The following is a 21,029-nucleotide window of genomic DNA, read 5'->3' on the forward strand; positions in this document are numbered from 1 at the left end:
TGCTTCTAATGAACCGGGTTCTAATAAAGTATAGCAGCAGTGTGAAGGCCATACTAATCCTTTGACGTCCGAACGAACACAGATGGCCAATAGTACGGGCTGCAGGAAGATACACGGCCTTGTCGTGGTTGGTGTGGTTGGAGAGGCGGAAGGCTGGCATAATGCTAGGAGTACGAGGAGACCCGTGCAAAAATGTGTGGTATAGGGAAGGCGAGCTGCTTTACTGCAAAGTACAAGGTCAGGAAGGTTAGCTCGCGGCTTCGGTGCTGTCTTACTGGAGGTGAATGGACAGTCAGAGAAGATAAATCGTGCGGCGAGGCTTTGGGCAGATTCTAGCATATTAAGATGATTAGTTTGATGAGGATCCCACATAGCACATGCGTATTAGATTTTAGGCCTAAGGAAAGTGCTGTAAGCTAAACGTTTAACAGGAGCGGGAGCTAGTCGCAGATTGCGCGCAGCTAACCAAGTATGCGGTGAGAATCATTAGTTATGTGGCCAATATGGGTGGACCCGGACATAACGGAGCAGGGACTGATTTCGAAGTACTTGTAGGAGTACACGGGTGAGATAATGGAGCCGGAAATTAGATATTCAAGGATGAGATACGACTGCCTATGGAAAGATAAAATGAATGACTTCTTAGTATTTAAGCTCAGTAACAATATATTACACCAGGTGTCGATGAGGCAGAGATAAGACAGATGGGTTAAAACGTCGTTATCATCGTTAATTTGGTGATATAGCACCCAAAATAGAGCACCTGGAACGATGAAAGCTTTCTTATTAACATGACGCGTGCGAATTAATATTTAAAAACAAAAAACAATGAAACGAAGGGACAAAGAACGCGTAAGGAGCTGAGAGCTACTGTAAACACAATGAATTCGCCTTATTGCTAACTGTTCTGAGTGTATGCACAAGCTGTCATACTCGAATCATTCATAACAAAAGACGGCGTATAAAAACAAAAAAAGCAAACAAATTGCTTAAAGCGCTCAATTTAATTCCCAAGTAATCGTTGAAACGCGAGCGCTATCGGCAATGCGCGTTTGAGACACGAGCCGCTGGCTGTCGACGAGTATTCACGGCACAGCGTTAGCTCTGGTTATCGAATCAAAGCCCGATGTCCTCTTCGCCGTCTGCACCCGCCGGCACTCTACAGCCCATCAATTCTCGATAGCGTGGTTCTTGGCGGCTGCTCGCCGTCGCCGCGTGCCCAGACCGCGTCTCGTTGTACACAGCACGTCCACGTGTGTACACGCGTGTTCGCCAATCTATACTACGCAGAGAAACTTCATCGAGTTTTCAGCGCAAACCCACTCAACTTGTTCAGCGCACACACACGCGCGCGCAAACGTGTACGTATTCACCGCGGACGACTTCAAAGTGCGCCGGGCCGTTAGGCGCATTAGCCAAACTCGGTAGCGCGCACTCCCGCCCCTTTCGCGCGCCGACCGCGTCTTGCGTTACATGTATATATTGATGGGCGCGGGGCTGGCGGGGTGGCTCGGGAGAGCGCGCGCCACGCTGCAATATGCATCATAATACGCATCTATCGTCCTCCCTATCCACCACGGCGGCTCTATCAATTTAAGGCAATCAAAAGGGGAACGCGTGCGGACGGCGTTACGGAATAATGCGAAAAAAAAAGGAAGAAGAAGAGAAAAAAGTAAGCAAGCATACTGGACAAAAGCTAGAGGCAAGATATCAAATTGAGGCGCCGAGACGCGCACTTGCAATCAGCGGGAGGCCCTGTACGCTGCCACGCCCGGGTTGCTAGTGGATAAAAAAGAAACACAGAGGGCAGAGAGAGAGAGAGAGAGAGAGAGAGAAAAGCAACAACGCGTAGTGATATTTTATTGACAAGCTCCCGCGAGCGTCTTCTTTCGCACTGTACTCTCCGCGCCCTCTCCCTCTCCTCTTACCACTTCCTAGCCTCTCTCTTCCCATCTTAAATTTTATCTCCCTCCTTCGGACTGTCTTCTCCTTCAACTATAGTTCGCTTTTATCTATCCGACCCAGCTTCGCGCTGTGTCTTCAGCCGAGAGAGGGCGGGAGAACCGAAAGGCTGCGCGCGCCCTTCCTTCCTTCCTATACGGTTACTCGCGGCCGAATACGGCGAGCGACGCTCTAACTGGGAAAGCCAATTTGCTCGACGCGACGCTTTAAAGACTTAAGTAATGTCATACCCTCGCCGTCACGTCTTTCATAGCCGGCCTCTCTCTCTCTTTTTCTCTTTCTTCCCCCCCTGAAGTTCGCAGGTGGCTCCTCCTCGCATTTTTCCTTTCGTCTCTTTTTCCCTTTTCTTTTCTCGATCCCGAGGACGCACTTTTCACCAAAGTGCGCTCCTCATCTGATATTGAATTACGCGTGATAGAAAAAAATGAAATAAAAATAAAGCCCTATCACAAGAACAACCAAGAGCTTGCAGGCGCTATATACCACTCGTACGGGATTTTATTTACTTAGCGGTTCACGGCTCTTGCTGGTTTCTAGACAGCCGCATAACTGAGCATACTTGTACACCGCGGAGTGTCACGAATTTTGCCGCACTCGATGCGCCGCTGTATACGTACCTTTTTCGGCTTTCTTTCTCTCTTTTTCTCTTTTTCTTCTTGTTTTTCCTTTTCTTTCTTTTTTCTGCAGAGGACTCGCAGAGAGGAGAGTGGAATATTTCATGGCCATCTTTCATTTCCCGGCGTGTATTTAACGAGTTACGCTTTCCTCGACTTGGTCACTCATTCTTCTACTTCCTACCGTTTCTCTCGGAGCGAACTTCAAAAAGTGACAGATACCCTTCGTTTTCGTTGTTCTTCAGGACCATATTTGTGGCGATGTGCATATTTATGCCCTTGAGGTGTCTGGTGGCTCGTTTTTATGACGGAATCGAAATGGAACGTTCGTAACGAGAGGGAGAAGTTATGGGCTTTCATAACGTCTGAGCTCAACGTTGCGTTGAAGCCATATGAGGGTAGCGTTCTGAACCCGCTACATGAGTAATCGGCCCGAAATAGAAGGAAAATGACTGGCTTTCTGAATCAGGTAGTATACAGATTTCTGAAAAGTCAAGTTGAACTACTGGAAGGCTCAGACTCGCCGTGGTGGCGTAGTGGCTTTAGCGTTGTGCTGCTAAGCCGGAGGGCGCGGGATCAAATTCTTGCCGCAACGATCGCATTTAGACGGAGGCGAAATCCAAGAAGAAACGCCCCTGCATGCCTTGCATTGGGTGCACGTTAAACAGCCCCAGAGGATCAAAATTAATCCGGAGTCCGCCACGACGGCGCGCCTCATAATTATTCGTGGTTTTGGCACGTAAAAGTCCCGAATGTATTCTTTTTTTGTAGCAAGCTCAGTTTATTTCATTCACGTGGTCAGCCTAAATAGTACTTGCGAAATTCAGCACGTCGCCATCGAGACAATGCGTGCACATGTCACGCATATTGACCGGGCCCCTTGCCACAACCTCGCCGCACTCACCGCGGAAAGACCCCGCACATCATTTAGCACTACTGTCAGTGCATATCGTGCCTGGCTTACATCGGGGTGCGCACCTGCGGCCAGGCTGGTCTTCCCTCCATGGCCGTCATGAAGCACACTTCAGGATTCCACGACTTCAGAAAAAGTCGGATCTACCAACGTATGCACTAAAACAACTGAGCTTACTCTTGTTGTACGAGAGATACAGTAGCCACGTAGACATCTATACTGACGGATCAACTACATCGACCTGTTCTGGCGGTGCTGCGTTTACACCGACAAGCGCGCGATTCAAGGCGCCACATGTCACGACGTCTACGGCTGCAGAACTTACAGCTCTGCGCAGTGCGCTTCAATTTATTGACACAGAGAGTCCTGGTACGTGGGCCATGTTTTCCGACCCGAGACCGGCTTTACACAGCATGCAGTCAGTTCTCCGACGTGGAGCTCACGAACAGCTAACGTACGAAATTGTCAAACTTCACCGCGACGTCAAACAGAAAGACCACGAAATTATATTCCAGTGGCCATTGCAGGATCAGTGGAAATGATCAAGCAGACAAAGCTGCCCCGGAGTCACACCACGAACAACACAACGTTCCCATACCTCTGTCCAGGACAGACACTGCACAGCGGTTTCGTCACCTGGCACGCAAGCTCTCTTTAACAGAGTGGAACGCCCCAAATATACGATGCACCAAGTTGCACGAACTGAATCCTTCGCTATAACTCCAACCTCCACCGGGGCTTCACCGACGTGAGGCAACGCTTCGATACCAGCTGTGATTGGGAGTGGCTTTTACGAAGGCGTGCACTACTTTGATTGGAAGGACCGACAGTGCTACGTGCGACGTCTGCGGCGGCGAAGAGAACATCGAACATTTATTGCGCCACTGTCGTCGATTTCAGTCGGAAGGACATTCTCTGTCGCATTGCGATGACTGGACGGTCGACCGTTGTCCGTGCAGGTGCTACTTGAAGACTGTCCCCATCGCTCGTCGGCCGACAAAGCTGTGAAGGCACGTTTCTCTTTCTTGAGCACGACTGGCCTATGTGAACGCCTTTAACTTGCTGCAGGCCCTCCGCGTGCGTGCGCGAGCTCACTCCCATGGCTTTCCTCCCATCCCCTCACTCTCTCTACCTCATCTCTCTCTTTCCTATTTCCCGTTCCCCAGGGTAGGGTAGCCAACCAGACGCATTTCTGGTTAACATTCCCGCCTTCTCTATTTCCTCCTCCTCCTCCTCCTCCTGCAGCTGGTAAGCTTCTCTCTAGATGCAGTTACGTCGCTCATAATACGGCACCTTGCCATGTGGAGAAGCCTGTCCCCTTTTCCTTTTTAAGTGATTTAGATACAAAAAGCAAATTCTTCACCTTGCCATGCTTTCCACCGCGTGACACGAAGGACGTTTCCCTGCAAACTAAAAAAGGACGTTGGGCCAATGACGTGCTTACGCTGCCCCTTTTCGTATAAATGAATGGTGCTACAAAAAGAAAAGGAAAGAAAAAGGCATCTGCTTATTCCATTGTTTCCTTGCATGCACATATTGCATGTTATCGTGCGAATTTTCCTGACATTTAACTTGCTGGCCTCAACATTGGGCCAGAGAGATTGAGCTGAGCTCGTTGTAGGGCAACCGACCAAAAAAACTGATTTTTAGATTCTAGCGTCAGACAGTTATATACAGCCTCCTGGAAGCATTATCTTCCATAAAGCGTGGTTCGGCCCCAGGGCCGGACGGGTTACCTGTAGAGTTTTCTCTAATACTCTGGGAATATATTGGTGCCACTTTCCTGTCTGTTATCAGCTGCTGCTTTGAGAACTTTGAATTCCTGTATAGTTTTCGCGATGGTCCTATTGTGCTGATACCTAAGCACGATCCATCATCAGTTCGTCCAGAAGAATGGATGCCAATTACGCTTCTCAACGTTGACTACAAAACCTTCACAACTGTTCTCATCCGACGCTTGGGAAGCCTGATGCCTTCCTTAATAGCAAAACATCAGGCATGCTCAGTCCCTGGCAGAGAGATACACAGTCTCTCGTTCATTACGCGTGACATAATGAAGTACAAACTGACCAGGTCAGCACGTGGTCTCTTAGTCTCACTAGATCAAGAAAAGGCATTCGATCGCCTTGAACATAGCTACATATTTCATGTACTGACCTCGTTCGGCCTTTCATCAAATTTTGTTAAACCTATTAGGACTGCCTATTCAAATAATGGTCGTGAAAGGGCACCATTTCCTGTTACTCGTGGTGTTCGTTAAGGGTGCCTTCTATCCCCAGTGCTCCTTGTGCTCAGCCTTGAGCCATTTCTGCGCTCGGTACTGAGAGACCCTTACGTGTGCAGTCTCCCACTGCCTGGTAGCGGTGTTGTGGTGACAGCCTTCACCGATGACATCACATTTTATCTCTGGAATGAAGATAGCTTATCCCGTAGTCTGCGAATTTTCACTGAGTACGGAAATATTTCAGGTGCTGCGCTAAATGTCGTTATCTGTTCATTGGTTCACCCCAGACACGCCTAAGTCCCCCTTTCCGTCTTCAAAGGAGCTATTGTCTTCGTATTTTAGGCCTTGATTACACCTATGATGGTACATCAGACTCTCTGTGGCTCTCAATTCTTGATGATCTAAGGCGAAATATTCAAGATATTCAAGGGTATGATTTACCCCTATTAAAAAGAAGGTACTTCGCACAGTATGTATTTTGCGGCCGAGTGTGGTACGTTTGTCACGTTGTACAGCCACCATTACGGTCTACTAGGTCCTTGCAGTCACTTCTTGGCTCCTTCTTCTGGTCGGGCACTACAGAATTGGTTTGTCGCGGGGTGCTTGGGCAACCACACTCTCACACGGTAGGTTCGCGTTCCCATCCGTGTCTGTCTGATGCCGGCTGCTTGCTCTGCGATTTCTGCTCCGTCTGTTACAGCGTGACCAGTGTCCTGCGCGTGAACTCGCCTGCTATTTCATTGGCACAAAAATTCGTTACATGTTACCGGGTGTGCGCTTAAATCGCGGACCACAAGTGTTAAACGCACCTGCATTTTACTCTACGGCCGTGGCATTTTATCGGCACATACAACAGGTATGTCCTGATGTATACGTTCTCGAAAACCATGTTGCAGATGCTATGTCAGCCTTACTGCTTCCTCTAGTTTCCCCAACGCACCGCGCACGTTTCAATAATGTGTCGTGGGATGCAATATCGGCGTCATTTCTACCTGGCCGCCTACGCGACTTCATGTGGCGTCTAGGGTGGCAAGGGCTTCCAACTCGTGACAGGCGAGAGCGGTGGGGCGTAGTTCCAATCTTCGCTGTGTCCCGATTGCCCCCTTCAAGAATCCAATAAACATGTACTGCTGCAATGCGTAGTTGCCAGGGTATTTTGGAGAGCCGTGCATACTAGTTTCCGTGGCCTTGGAGTTAACCGCTTTATCACATCTGGTCGCTGCTCACGTGGCCGCTTTGCGCGGCTTCTAATTGATGCTGCGGCCTTTCTCTATGGCGAAACTGGTGCGAGGCAGTTGTCGCGGGGTATCATCGCCGTGCTCTGTTTCCACTTCTGGGGAGGCTCCACTTTGAGGTACTGTCGTTTCTGTCAGAGTAGTTGTTTTTCCTTGGGTAAGAAGAGTTCCTTCGACAGTGGTCATGCCGTTTCCTGTCGGTGGCTGATGGACGCGTATGGCTTAATTTTCGATCAGGCTGGTTCTTGTAGCCAGGTCATCAGAAGTGTTCATTGAATGTGCACAGAATGTAGGTGCCTGTGACTTTTATGTGTGCGTGCTCTCGTATACATCATCATTTTTGTATATACACATCTCATAGCATAATTTCCAAATTATGTAAAGTGTCTCTATCACATAATCATTTACACAACCATTGTGTACACTATACATATGGAACATCATTTTATAGATGTGACAATCATTTTGTGTAACTGTGCTTTTCCGTGGGTCTACTTGGTTTTATGTTAGTGAGTGAGGACTCGCACACTACTTTGAAAACGGGCCGTGTATACAATGCTTCGTTTCTTGTTTACGTTATCGTCCTGGTGGAATTGTGCCGTGATTGTGACTCAGTGTTCGTATCGTCTCTTGTTAAGATAAACCATTTCTAAACACATATGTCGAGGCTCTACTTGGAGCTACTGTCGTTTCTGTCAGAGGAGTTGTTCTTTCTTGCGGAAGAGGAGTTCCTTCGACAGTGGTCATGCCGTTTCCTGTTAGTGGCTGATAGACGCTCTTGTTTGATGTGACTTAATTTTCGACCAGCCTGGTTCTTGTAGCCAAGCCATCAAAAGTATTCATTGACTATACAGGTGCCCGTGATTTCTGTGTGCTCTCGCATGCATGATAATTTTTGTCTATACACATCTCATTGCATCGCTACAAAACTATGTACAGTTACATCGTCATTATACATAACCATTGTGTACACTGTATATATTGAACATCATTTTGTGCAATGTGGCAATTAGTCTATGTGTAATTGTGCGTTTCCGTGGGTCTGTGTGGTTATATATGTTGGTGAGTGTGGACTCGGACACTTCTTTCAAAACCTGCCATGTGTACACTGGTTCGTACTTTGTGTATGTTGTCGTCCTGGTGGAATGGTGCCGTCATTGTGACTCAGTGTTCGTATGGTCTTTTGTTGAAATGAACTTTTTCTAAAATGGGGGCCACGTGGCTTTACCCGCTGGTGACATAAAACACATGACGCGCCTGTACAATCAAATCAAAAGACAGCGATTCTAAGCGCACCACGAGGTACACTTACTGGCATCGCATGGATGCTTTCACATAAAGGCGTTGCGCAATTGGTCCATTATCTTCGCTCGTGGCGTTTAAAGGCTTCAGCTGGCGTGGCAGCCTATATCACTTGGCAATGATGATCTCGCCTCCCTGCATAGAAAGATCTGGCGTATTACCGTTCTGATGGATTCGCGTGACGTTATTTTTCACCGGAACAGCGACGCCGTGAGCATATGACAGCCTTACGTGTGGCAACAGCTTTGGCATACGGCGATCGATACACGCAGAATTTTCGCTGCTTTGTTTGCTGCGCGAAGCAGTGAAGAGCTCGGTATATATATATATATGGGTACCCATGTGACACTAAGGTTCCTAGTTTTTTGTAACATCCCGCTCAAAGCCCTGGAAACGAAAATAAATAAGGGAAAAGAAATACGGCATATTCAAAGCGCTTGTCGGAATCAAGGTTAAACAAAGCTTTTTTGAAACGTTTCAGTTAAATTTTATGCAGAGAGGCGCACACAATTATGCAGATTCAACATACATATTTGAATCTATATGAAGCGACACATTCGTGAAGCAGTTAATTAAATTCTATATATAACTTCATTCAATGCGAACTGTTTTCTTCATTTTCATCCAATGTAAAGCGTAGTCTCATATAAAGTGCTCGGCATAGGCCCGCACTTTAATGTCATATTTATATTTGAGGCTTGTATGCTTATATTTATTGTTTGTATGTATATTTAATGTTTATTCATGTTCATGTTTAATTGATGTTTATGTTTATGCACTACACAGTTAACAAGATATGCCGAAATGCAAACAGCAGTTAATGGACGAAGGTATTGCGGCAATGTTTGATGTTTTTTGAGGGATGAATGAGGGAGGAAATACTGTAGTTGACGAAGACAAAGTGGTGCGCGCATCGCAAGTTGTTCTTGAGATTTACGTTTTTTTTATCATAATGCTATACTTGATTTCGATTCCCCATAGTCAGTTTGTGCCATTGTTGCAATAATTAGCATCATCATTATCATCATAATTTACTGCTGCTGCAGCAGTAAATGAGTTCAGAGCCGGATGTATTAGATAGGTCGCTGAAGTCTGCTGGTTTCTTTCTTTCTTTCTTTCTTAGATGACGTAGGAATTCAATCGGGACTGGTGTTCTTGCGTGCTGCAACCGTATTTTTTATATATCCGGAGGGTCCATGACGGGATTCCGCCGAATTCGTCTGCATCGGTCAATTTTCGCTATGGCTTACAATAGTTTATTTTATTCGAAATTTGAAACCATCTTATCTGAGGAGATCGCTGTGTCCCTTTATGCTGCAATGTCAGTCAAGTGTTCCGATTAATGTCGTTCGTTTTGCCTTTGTTTACGTCTGCACTGAAGCTTACTGAATAGCTCTTGTGTTCTACGTTGTGATCATAATTGTGAAAGATGAGTCACAGAAGCTAGATATGAAGATGACAAGGGCCGCAACTCAAAGCTCGCAAAGGAGCACGGAATAACTCGAAAACACAGTTTCTGTTAAAAAGCAAGGTTTCAGACGCATGAAAATCTAGAGACACATACAGAAAAAGATGGTGCTTTGCGTTCGCAATTGGGCGCAGTCATTACGTTCATGCGCATTTGCACCGATACCCAATGGTCATGTGTTCAGAGCAATCGTTGATTCGTGCGGCTTATTTTTTTTTTCTTCTTTCCAGATGGTAGCTATGGATACCAGTCGGAGCTTCACGAAGACGCCTTCGTGCGGAGAAAGCAGCGAAGGAACAGGACGACGTTCACCGTCCAACAGGTGGGCACGAACTTGCTTGCCTTCACTGGCACAGATAGGGCCGTAAATGCAAGCTCGTCGTGCAATGTGCTTTTTATAGCGATAGCAATTATATGGGCACTCCAGGCGCGTTTCTGTTTTCGGCGTCGCCGTGAGGTATAGTCCAAGGGCCATGACACCGTCGCCGCGCGCCGTATGTGCGAGTGAAAGCCTGATCGCGGCTCAATATGGTGCGCTCGTGGGAGAAAGGCGGAGTGCAAACGCGCCGTCTTCCGTCGCGCGAAAGGCCGTGCGGGGATGGGAGGGAGGGAGGGGGCCGGCGGGCTCCCGCAGCAGCTAGTAGCAACTGCGTATTTCGCGACTCGTACACCCTATCGCGACCGGGCGCAAGGGGAACTCACGATCGCGGCTCAATCTCGCGCGCGGAAGGGAGGAAAGCGAGGAGGCCGCGCGGGAGGGAGGCGGGGCGGCTTCGACTTGGCACGGCCGCGTGCGATCGCGTGCGCCGTATCTTGAAGGGAGATCTGCAAACGTCTCATACCTTTGTGCGCGCTGTGTTCTCGCCGCTCTTGTGTTGAAGCGATAGACGAATGACACATTTCGCTAGCTGCTGCTGGCGCGTTTGCTCACACCAGCGTTTGGACAGCGAGTGTCCGCACTCATCGAGCGTGGTGTGTTCATGTTTGCTTGTGCGCGCTGACACCATGCTCGTTATTTCAGTTAGTCAGCGAATGCTTCCAAGTTTATACCGCCAATATCCTTACTTCGTATAGCTGTCTACTAATGTGCTATCGCAATCGATGCTTTGGCTTTCGGGCGAAACAGCGACTTTTTTTTTCCCTTTCAAAAAGTGTTTTCTCAGCTGTATTCTATTGTATAGGGAACATGTATCTCAAGACGAAAACAGTCCCTTAGCAAAAACAAAAGAAAAAAAAAACACCTTAACACGATGTTGATGACGCTGATGAAGAGCGAGTCTTTCTCGTTTTTGCACATTTCCATTTTTTTTTCAATCGACTTCCCAACAGATATCTAAAACAAGAAGCGTTATTCGCGCTTTTCACGTGATATTGGTGCTTCCTTGTGCAGGTAATCACAATGGTGAACACGAAAACAACTTTAAAAAATTGAAAGAGGGGATAGAAGCTAGTGAGGAGAAGGCATGTTCTTGATAAGATGAAGGCCTGAAACGCGCACCTAGCGGAGGGACTGTGTGCACACACACACACACACACACACACACACACACACACACACACACACACACACACACACACACACACACACACACACACACACACTCACACACACACATATATATATATATATATATATATATATATATATATATATATATATATATATATATATATATATATATATATATGTATGAAGTGAACTTTCCTGTTTAGCTGGATGCCAAAAAAGACGTGTTAATCGTGTATTCGGTAAGCTTTTATCAAGGGGAGCCGGTTTTGGCGTAGATATCGCTGTAAAGTTTGGTAATATGCTTCTGTACACCTCTTTTTTTTTCTGATTCTCGGGCAGCTGGAGGAGCTGGAGAAGGCGTTTGCTCAGACCCACTATCCGGACGTGTTCACGCGAGAGGACCTCGCCATGAAGATCAACCTCACCGAGGCCAGGGTCCAGGTACGGAAGCGCGTTTTATTGATTAGGCTGCTAGCATGTCTAGAAGCAAATGCCAGTTACTTCGGCCAGTTATTCGATCGTGAAGGACCGGTCGACTAGAGCGGGTAACTCGGGTATTAGAAACAAAGTGCGGTTTGTCACGGACATCTTTGTGTGCACTGACAACGACAAGCAAACGTTTTGCTTCTCTCGTCGCATGAAAACTTCGGTTACTGGCGCATAAAGCGTTACAGGTACAGATACCTGCATAATCGCATAACTATACGCGCATTTAAATGCAAAATTATACATTTGTAGACCACGCGTGCATTTATCTTTAATGAGAAACGCATCGTGTGAAATGTGCTTTCACTGAAGTAATTTCACGAAAATGAGCAGGTATCCGCCATGCACACGTGAAGGTGCTCTACAAAAGAACCCCGTCAAATTCCTCCTCAACGCTACAGCTGCACGCGACTAAACATGAACATATATATATATATATATATATATATATATATATATATATATATATATATATATATATATATATATATATATATATATATATATGCTATGAACACGTTTCATGAGAACACATTTAGCTACGCCGTCGTTTCACACCTGGGCGATTGGTGCTGTTCGGAGCAACCTACCGCAGCTGCTACAACTCGGGATACGCGCAAATATTTTGGAAACATACAGTCCATCAGTTGATAATCATCATCATCATCATCATTATCATCATCAGCCTGGTTACGCCCACTGCAGGGCAAAGGCTTCTCCCATACTTCTCCAACTGCCCCGGTCATGTACTAATTGTGGTCATGTTGTCCCTGCAAACTTCTTAATCTCATCCACCCACCTAACTTTCTGCCGCCCTCTGCTACGCTTCCCTTCCCTTGGAATCCAGTCCGTAACCCTTAATGACCATCGGTTATCTTCATCAGTTGATATCCGCTGGCTTTTGCGAGATTTATGCCAAACCGATTCAAAATTCTGTAAGCAGGCTTTTTCACTCGTCCAGATTGCCCTAACCAATAAGGCCGCGTTCACGTTGTAAGCGCTGTTAACGCTGAGACACTCGTTTTGAAAGCTTGGAAACCTGCGAGGGATGGTGGGCACCGGAATTATGTTCACCAGTCCGCACATCGACACGTAATCTTATGATTCTAGCCAGAGGTCCGCCATCCTGGATCTCGGTTACGTCAGAATAGACCTGGGGAGAATCCCACTTGCAGGTTTTGCATATCGTCTACACAGGACACTTGACTTGAGAAAAAAATAAGCCGCATGTCTTGCTCGGGAAGCTGCGTTTCTGAGAGTAGTCTATCTAATGAATCATGCAGAACTTTGTACGGTGGCACGCCTAGCATGCTACTGCAGATCGGTACAATGAAAAAATGATGCGCAGTGCACGACACAGATGAGAAACCTTTTGTAGAAGGGCGCATTATTTCTTGGCCGCCATGCGCACGGCCACTGAGACTACCTGTGCATGTTAAGGTAGGAGGTCATGCTATGGTAGTGTGAAGGAGACCAGAGGGTGCGGAAAGATTCTTAATGATATAATAATAAAACGCACGAGTAAATCTAATAATGGTATTCACAAGTGAACCATTACCGCGTTACGCTTACGAAAGGCAAACGAAGAATAGAAATTTTCTTTCTCCCCTAAGCACTGCGTCATTAATGCGAATATTCGAAGAACCGCACCACTTCCACGCGGTCGAAGCAGCATTGCACGAAGGAGCTCGTGCTTCGGCATCGTTGCGAGGCAGCCACTGCTACGCTATCTTAGCACTGAGCTGGCGACCTGCAGTGCACTCGCCAGCATCACACGTTGGATAAAGAGAAAGCGCTGAATGGTCAATACAAAAAAAAACAAGGAAAAACAAACAAGACTCGAAAGAAGATTTGGCGAGACTGGCATTCCGCTAAACAAAGCGAGCGTTCGCTGCGCCCTTCGCTTGACTCGAGGCGCAGAGAAAGGCGGGAACGGTGGAGAGGGGGGGGGGGTGCGCTCCTTTATAATAGACCCAGGAGCCGCGGCCAAGCGACGGCACGGTCATAGCCTGCCGCGCGGTTCGGTCGGCCGACGCGGGGGCTAATTGAGTCGGCCGTCCAATGGCGGGAAAGCCGTGGGGCCGCCCTGGCTTTGGCTGGACGGCCAAGAGAAGCCGCGCTCGAGAAAATCCGCCTCATTTGTTTCACTTAGCCCCAGCGAACGACGCGCGCGTAAATCACACGCAGTCGCCGCCGCCCCGAAGCCGTGGCCGCGGCAGCCGCTGCGCGCTTCGGCTGCTTTCGCCGCCGCAGACAATGCCTGAAGCTGCTCGACTCTCACCGTACACACAGTGCGCGCGCAATCAGAAGTGAAAGGACCTCACGCAGAGAGCGTATAGCGCGCGCCGAAATTTCCTAGCCGGTCCTTCTCCGTTGCATCCGCCACCCTTGGAGTGGTGGATGAGACGGAGAGACAGCTAAAGTTTAGAAACCGTTGGAGAGGCGCAAGGACCGTGTAACGCGCTTCCGCGTTCGATATTTAAACGTGGCACTTGGGCCACTGGGAGGACTTAAGTGGTGGCATTAGCGATTATATACTCCATCCCACCGCTGCTTAAGGTGACTGCGCTGATGGCCAGCGTCCACTAACGAAAGAGAGTAGGCTGCATCACACCTATGATTAATGATGTACTTAAACATAAAAGTCGTCGGCAGGCATCCCACCCCAAAAGGTTCTCTGGCAGCAGCCAATGGGCAGCCATTCCATTAGAAAAAATAATACGACAAAGTGCCTGAGTCGATGTTGTCTTAATCAGTCATCGTAGTGAGGCCGCATTTGCATCTTGGAGCATTGCATGCAGTATCACCCGCAGCAGTCGGTACACCGTCACACATTCCTTCTTTTGTACGCGTATTCACGAGCATGCGCATATTTGTACATAGGCAGGAAGCATATATACACGGAGGGTTAATATAGCTGATGACTTGAGCTAGTTGCCTTTCCCCTTCCTCCCCCTTTATCTACCGGCACATAATTTCAACCAAAAGGTGACGCCAAGTGCCCCTTAGTCGCTCACCCGCAGGCGTCGGGGACCAGTGCGGAAATAGCACAAGATTACGATAGCATCATTAAACTCGCCGTCGTCGCCATCATAGATCATTAGAGCAGATGTGAATGCCAGATCTGCCAGTGGTGCCGAGCTTCAACTCCACGCCATGCCAGCTGTGCCCATAGTTACTGCTACAGAAATATAAGAGAAGTTGTCGCTATAGACGCGATTTCATTGAAAGCTTGAAATTTCAACGCAACTCGATATGCGCTCAGTGCTCGAAATTTTAGGACATGCCTCACAAGACAGGTCCCATTCTTTGGCGTTTGAAACTCGACTTCAGTCTGTGAAACAGCGGTGCTGTGGACATTGCTGGTGTATCGTGCCTTGCCTTGCGAACGTCCGTATTTCCCTTCGGCTGTTGAACGTCTTTTGGCATCGCTTATATATCGGCGGATGATTAACCAGAACAGTTGCCTGTGTCACAATAATAGATAAAAGATACAAAGGTGCAGAAGGAAAATCCTGGCCTCACAGAGCAAATTTTGTGGTCAGATTCATGTTATATGGATTTTAGTGTCTTCATACACTTACGCGAGTTTGCGCCATGGCACAAATGCCCGTGTATAAATGCACGAAGTCGTTTAAAGTGTGGGAAATTCTGTTGTATTTCACCGTGAGCCTATAGATGTGCGCGCTGGTTTGCGGATGCACGCTCAAGAAGTACTAGTTTGTACTCTGTTCCAACTCTCGAGCATGTAAGGTGTCTCATATAAATAAAAAATTTTGGGTCATCGTTTTAATGTATACGCGAAAAAAAGATAATAGCTAGAATCCCACAATGATTGTCAATAAACCTTACATTTCAACGCTACCAGGATGCATCGATAAATTGAGCGTATTAGTGGTTTACTCTAACAATAAGACAAATATAAATGAAAGAAATTTCAGCCGGCATGTGTCGGAGCCGGATGTTTCGAACCATAGTCTATGTCGGCCAAATGAAATACATTTAAGATCGCATGTAAGATGTAAGAACGTCGTATACCCTTACATCACCTTTTCCGCATGAAAAGCTATAAACGGCCGTCTAACTAGTTTCAGTTAACGTACGCTAGTCATGAAGCGTCTAGCCAAACGCCATATATACGTCAACGCTCACCAGAGACGAAATTCAAAAGGATTTCGTAAACACGGCCGACCAGTGGCCAGCCATATTCACTGAATTTTTTTCTTCGCTGTAACGGTTTGCTTTCGTCTGTTTTATGAACCACACTAGCGTATGAACTATTTTGTGAATACATGTGTAGGTACCATATTTCGTAAACATTTTTTTTTCCAATTCCCGATCTCGGTCTCACCGAGTGGCAGATCCCGGCTGTAGCAAGAGAAGGCACGGCTTCGTGATGCGCCAATGACGAAGGGCAGGGTGAATGGAAAGCGGGAATACTCGCCACAAAACGCGGTTACAGGTTACGAAGTATGGTTGGCAGTTGTTGCAATGATTTGCACATTTCGGCGCCGGCAGCTAATTTGTGCAAGTAAGACAGGCAGTAAAGCCGAATTAAAGGCAAAGAAAATCGCGTACTTCCCTAACCAAATCACGGACCGAAAAGCTTTGCGTATGCACTATACGAAAACTGAGTAGCCTAGCCTGTCGTACTTAAACCATACACGTGCATACGGGGAAGATGATCTTTTTTTCTTTTTCGTCTTCATTTTTGCAGTGCGTGAACATACCTCGTTGTCATGTAAAAAAAAAAAAAAAAAAAAAAAAAAAAAAAAAAAAAAAAAACTGACTGCTTTCCGCATCAGTGACCTAACAAATGGCACCCTGGCGCAACCGAAATTATGAAAAATTACGGAGGATTAAAATGCAAGAAACGACGGGGATTAGTGTTTCAGGGCATTCCGAAAAAATAGGTGGAAACCATCGGAAGATGGTTGCGAAAGACAAGTCACAGTTTCCCGGTAGACCTGCTGGGGACAGTTTCTGCTGGGGACATCGTTAGCTTTATTGCTTAATGCTATGAGATGCGTAGCACAGGCTCCAGAATCAGCCCACGCTACAAACCACACTAATACCCTTTCGATAACAGCTATCATGCATTGGTATAATCATAACCGGGCTCATCAAGTCACCACATTTGATTGCCCTGTCTCCAGGGTCGGCCCCAAGTTACTCCGCCAGTCATTCGCTCACTCAAAGAAAAAAAGAAAGAGGTGTTCAGGGGCGACAGCCACAGAAAGGTTCCCGTTAACAACTTGGTATTGGATCAGGAAATCAAGCAGCGATGTCACTGAGACGTTTCATCGCAGGTCTGGTTTCAAAACCGACGTGCCAAGTGGCGCAAGGCCGAGCGGCTGCGCAAGGAACGCGAAGAGAAAGACCGCTCGGCGGCCGGAGCAGACGGCGCCTCTGCCGGCGGCGCGGCAACAGATGCCGGCGGAGGAGGAGCCGGTGACCTGGCCACGGGGAGCGACAACGGCGGGCCTCCGAGTCCGCTCTCGTCGGGTGAAAGGACCGACAAGCCGGGCGTGCATAGCAGGTACGAACTCTTGTTTTGTGCCCCTCTTCATGCCGGCAGAGACACACAGAGAGAGAGAGACAGGGAATTGGGATATAATGAAAACGCAGCACCAGGGTGCAGAAGTACATGCGGGAGATGTTGCTTACTCCGAATTATCGTGTGGTGTGACTGGAAAAAAGTATCGTCGCTTGTGGCGCTTTTTTTCACCAACCACGAATCTGCATCAAATAACCCGGAGTCAACTGTTTTTCTCCTCACTTTCAGAGAGAGGGAATTTCAAAAGGGAAAGAGAGAGAGAGATAGAGCGCATGTGGCGAAATTACCTGTGTACCTTTTCGGGAGGTGCAACTGCCAGTGGTATACCTTGCGTGACGGAGTCTGTTTTCTGTCTTGTTAAATATGACCAGCTGACAACCTGTGACTTTGATGCTTTAATTACCTCCTCTCCGTGCATCTTTACTTACCTTGGTTTACTCCTGCACGGCCATTTATTTAGCTTCATTGTAATAGTTGCAGGGGCACTTATGTGGGAGTCATGTAGTCGCAGCACAAGGGGACTGTGTACAGTGGTGGGTATATTGTTGGCATTGCGCAGATGGCAGTGACGGAGGCAGTGAGGTAGTTCTGAGGTCCTCTGAAGTTCTTGATAGTCATGAACGACGGTAAATATGGACAAGACATGAAGGCACACCAACTTTTTAGGGATGATTAAGGACGAGGTGCTACAAACGTTGGTTGATGCAGAATAATTTCTCCAAGCATCTGAGTTGAATAAAATATTTCGTGAGAAAAGCATAGTCGGTGACAGGTTTGACGCTGTGCCCATTCAGTTTCCGTTAATTTTACCACTGAACAGACAATGCTAGAACACCGTACCCACCGATCATCGGCTCAGAAGGCAGTGAAGGCACTTTTGTGCTTTCTGAGGTCTGGCTTGGGCGAGCGCCTTCGGCTCTGCAGTGTTGTCCGTGCACGTCGCCTTCCCCCAGCGTATAGCCAACCGAACTCTTGACTGGTTAACATCCTTACATTCTTATATATATATATATATATATATATATATATATATATATATATATATATATATATATATATATATATATATATATATATATATATATATATATATATATATGATCACTTACCGCTGGAGGTTAATGTACATGCTGCAAGTGGACTTCACCTCATGTTGAAGACGGCAAAGCTCTAGTTCTAGCTCGTAGCACTGTCGAAGGTGACAAACACGCACAATGAACAGCCCGCGCGCTTCCACTTGAAACACCAGCTTAGCCAACGCTGCCTTGTCGAATGGATGGAGTAATCTTACCTTAGTCGGATTTCCCATTAAGTTCCGCACCAACTGACTCAGCGAGAATCTCTCGGAAACACAAATACCGCCAACGTGTAAACCGCTTTCTTAAGCTGTGAACAGCTGTTGGGACATAGGAAATGGGCCGATCGTGTTAGTTCCATTAGGCATGGTATCAGGCCAACCATCATGTGGCTTCAAGCCTATGTTTTGACCACTACACCACGACCGCTTTGTGGAAACTAGCAGACAGTACTTGCACTGTGCGCTGACAAACGCCGACGATTTTTTGATCTGGCTCATCTCGCGCACCATACCAAAGCATTGAATGAGACACGGTGGCTGTGACGTGCACGCATCTGCACTGCTCTGGAAAGGGGAGAGAAGTAAGAGTAAAGGAGAACCCAGTAAAGGCCACCTTCTGCGGGCGTAGCTAGCTGGGCGTGGCTTTCATATTCTGCTTGCCAATCGATGGCGCTGTGGAGAGAGCGCGTTTAAGCCGTAAGCACGTTTACTGCAGCAGGCTGTACGGTTCTTCAGATCGCGGGAAAACCATTTAGCGTTGTCAAGGACTAACCACGAGTCCTTTACGAGGCAGTGTAGTTGACTGAATAGATTTTCAGGGACGCCCAGTTGTTCCCAAGATCCTATCGCGGCCTCTAAACGTATCTGTGGAATCCGAAGTTCGCAGTAAATAATTTAATTATAAAATGAAGGAGTCACTACAGCCCTTCTCCCTTCCACAGCACCTCGCTGGCCGTGCACGACGAGGACGACGACGACTCTCGAGGGTCGGCGCAGTCAGACTCGGCCGGAAGCGCGGCGGCCGCCGCCTCCTCGACGACCAACGGCGCAGCGCCCTCCCTGCTCGACCCCTCGCGACTCGCGGCCGACCAGTCGCGGCTCGAGGCTTTCGCCAAGGCTCACGAGGCCGCCATGGGTTCGTCGCCGTTGCTGGCGGCCGCCGCAGCCGCGGGCAGGGCCCCGCTGTCGCTGTTGCCGCCGCCGATGAGTGCCGCGTCCCGGTTGGCCTCGGTGCCCTCGTCCGCCTCGTCCGTCATGGAGCAGCAGCACCCGTTCTTCAAGGACGCCCTGTCGTCTTTCGCGGCGGCGGCCGCTGCGTCGCTGCCGCTGCGAGGCATGCACCAGCACCCGCTGTTCTCGGCCTTCGCTGACGCGTGAGTACGCATCGAGGCGCATGCGTTCGGGGAACGCGTATTGACGTGGCACCGGGGCCTGTCCGCCATTTGAATAAAGTGAACGCGTAAGAAATTCATTTATTAGCATTTTTTGAAAGTTTGCCCTAGTAGGGATCGATTTCAAGCTGACATTTTTGCCGACTAAACGGCAAGCAGGCCACTGTTGTCCATGGTGGTATATCTGGGTCTGCTGCCAACGCACAATTCCAGTTCAGTGCACGTGTAATTTCTTGTGTGCTCTTCATTTATATATATATATATATATATATATATATATGTATATATATATAGTTCGCGAAGTGCACTTTTTGCTCAGTATGGACCACGCTTTTCTGCTTTTGATAATTTTGTGATATGACTTAACGGATGAGAAACAACAACTACCAAAACGAGTCTGAGAGCCCGCATAAAGTGGGCAGTATCCACGCACGTTCAGCCACCAAAATGTATAGCGAATGTTGCAGAACAGTGCCTCTTAGACCTTTCAACTAGTTGGGCTGCTGAGCACGAGGTCGCGGGATCGAATCCTGGCCACGGCGGCCGCACTTCGATGGGGACGAAATGCGAAAACACCCGTGTACTTAGATTTAGGTGCACGTTAAAGAACCCCAGGTGGTGAAAATTTCCGGAGTCCTCCACTACGGCGTGCCTCATAATCAGAAAGTAGTTTTGGCACGTAAAACCCCATAATTTAAGTTTTTTCAGCTTTCAACTTGTCTTTTTATCTTGAGACAAACACCATGCTACGAAAAAAGAAAGGAGACATTTTTGTTTTTGTAAGACTAGGGCTTCTTGATAAATGTGCTGTAAAATGTGTTTGCGCCGCACTGCACGGCGATTGCAGCTCCTGCATGCTACCTCGTTGATTTTAATTAAGAACGAATCAGTGAGAGTATTGTTTATAAACGGGGGTTCTCACGGCTCGAATTTGTCCTGTCCACTTCATCAGGTTAAGCCTCGATAGATGCGCGAACCGGCCGCTCTCAGCTCCCAAGGAAATCTGAGCAGAGTTTCGTTTTCGTTGCAGGGGCTTAGGTGGGCCAGGCGGTGGACCGCCGGGCGTCGGTGTCAGCGCCGGTGGCGGCGGCGGATCGGGAGGAGCCACGGGCGCCGCCGGTGGCTGCTCGGGTCCTGACTCGCTGCTGGGTCCGCACGCACGGTTTCCCCTGCCGCCCATGTACTTCCCGTCGCACCTGTCGGCCCAGTTTGCCGCGGGACACGCCGCTGCAGCAGCAGCCGCCGCAGCCTCGTTCCCGTTCAAGGGTACGCTGCCATTGTCTTTCCAT

General features: G+C 47.9%; 1 protein-coding gene across 1 annotated transcript in view; it reads left to right on the forward strand.

The window, feature by feature from the left end:
• LOC126548307 (uncharacterized) overlaps nt 1-21,029 on the forward strand; it is an 88,736-nt gene that overhangs the window by 62,334 nt on the left and 5,373 nt on the right. Inside the window, exons 3-7 of the mRNA XM_055063129.2 lie at nt 9,949-10,040; nt 11,568-11,669; nt 17,024-17,253; nt 19,291-19,722; nt 20,771-21,006. Of these exons, the coding sequence (XP_054919104.1) occupies nt 9,949-10,040; nt 11,568-11,669; nt 17,024-17,253; nt 19,291-19,722; nt 20,771-21,006 (1,092 nt within the window). The remainder of the gene's footprint in view (nt 1-9,948; nt 10,041-11,567; nt 11,670-17,023; nt 17,254-19,290; nt 19,723-20,770; nt 21,007-21,029) is intronic.

The sequence above is a fragment of the Dermacentor andersoni genome, chromosome 1 (assembly GCF_023375885.2).
Source record: "Dermacentor andersoni chromosome 1, qqDerAnde1_hic_scaffold, whole genome shotgun sequence".
Classification (NCBI taxonomy): domain Eukaryota; kingdom Metazoa; phylum Arthropoda; class Arachnida; order Ixodida; family Ixodidae; genus Dermacentor; species Dermacentor andersoni.